This window comes from Arachis ipaensis, chromosome B10 (genome assembly GCF_000816755.2).
Source record: "Arachis ipaensis cultivar K30076 chromosome B10, Araip1.1, whole genome shotgun sequence".
Taxonomy (NCBI): Eukaryota; Viridiplantae; Streptophyta; class Magnoliopsida; order Fabales; family Fabaceae; genus Arachis; species Arachis ipaensis.
In genome coordinates, this window is record NC_029794.2 from 17,064,242 (window position 1) to 17,064,579 (window position 338).

General features: G+C 28.1%; 1 protein-coding gene across 1 annotated transcript in view; it reads right to left on the bottom strand.

The window, feature by feature from the left end:
- The window catches only part of LOC107624171 (putative clathrin assembly protein At4g40080), a gene marked incomplete in the record, with an annotated part of 1,554 nt that extends 1,347 nt beyond the window's left edge, over positions 1–207 (bottom strand). The window contains 1 exon segment of the mRNA XM_016326646.2: positions 1–207. Coding sequence (XP_016182132.1) covers positions 1–87 — 87 coding nt within the window.

Consider the following 338-nt stretch of genomic DNA (forward strand, 5'->3'; position numbering starts at 1 on the left):
GAGGTTGGCGCGGTTGGAGAGGATCGCTGCTTTGCTTTGTGAAGCTTTGTCTTTGATTATGCCAATGATCTCCCTCAGTTTCGTCATTTCAATTTCGGAAATCTCACTCAGATATCGTCTTTTACGTCCCTATACAAATGCTAAGGGACATGTCAAGTGTATATGAGCTGCGTTTGGTTAGAGTAAGAGTAAGACAAGACACTTGCAAACAAAAAAAAAATCATAAATATATAAAAATTAGTATTTTTATATTTTATTTTATAATAAATTAAATATAACAAAGTAAATTATAAAAAAATTATTTTATTTTTTTATACAAAATTTTTAAAAAATATATA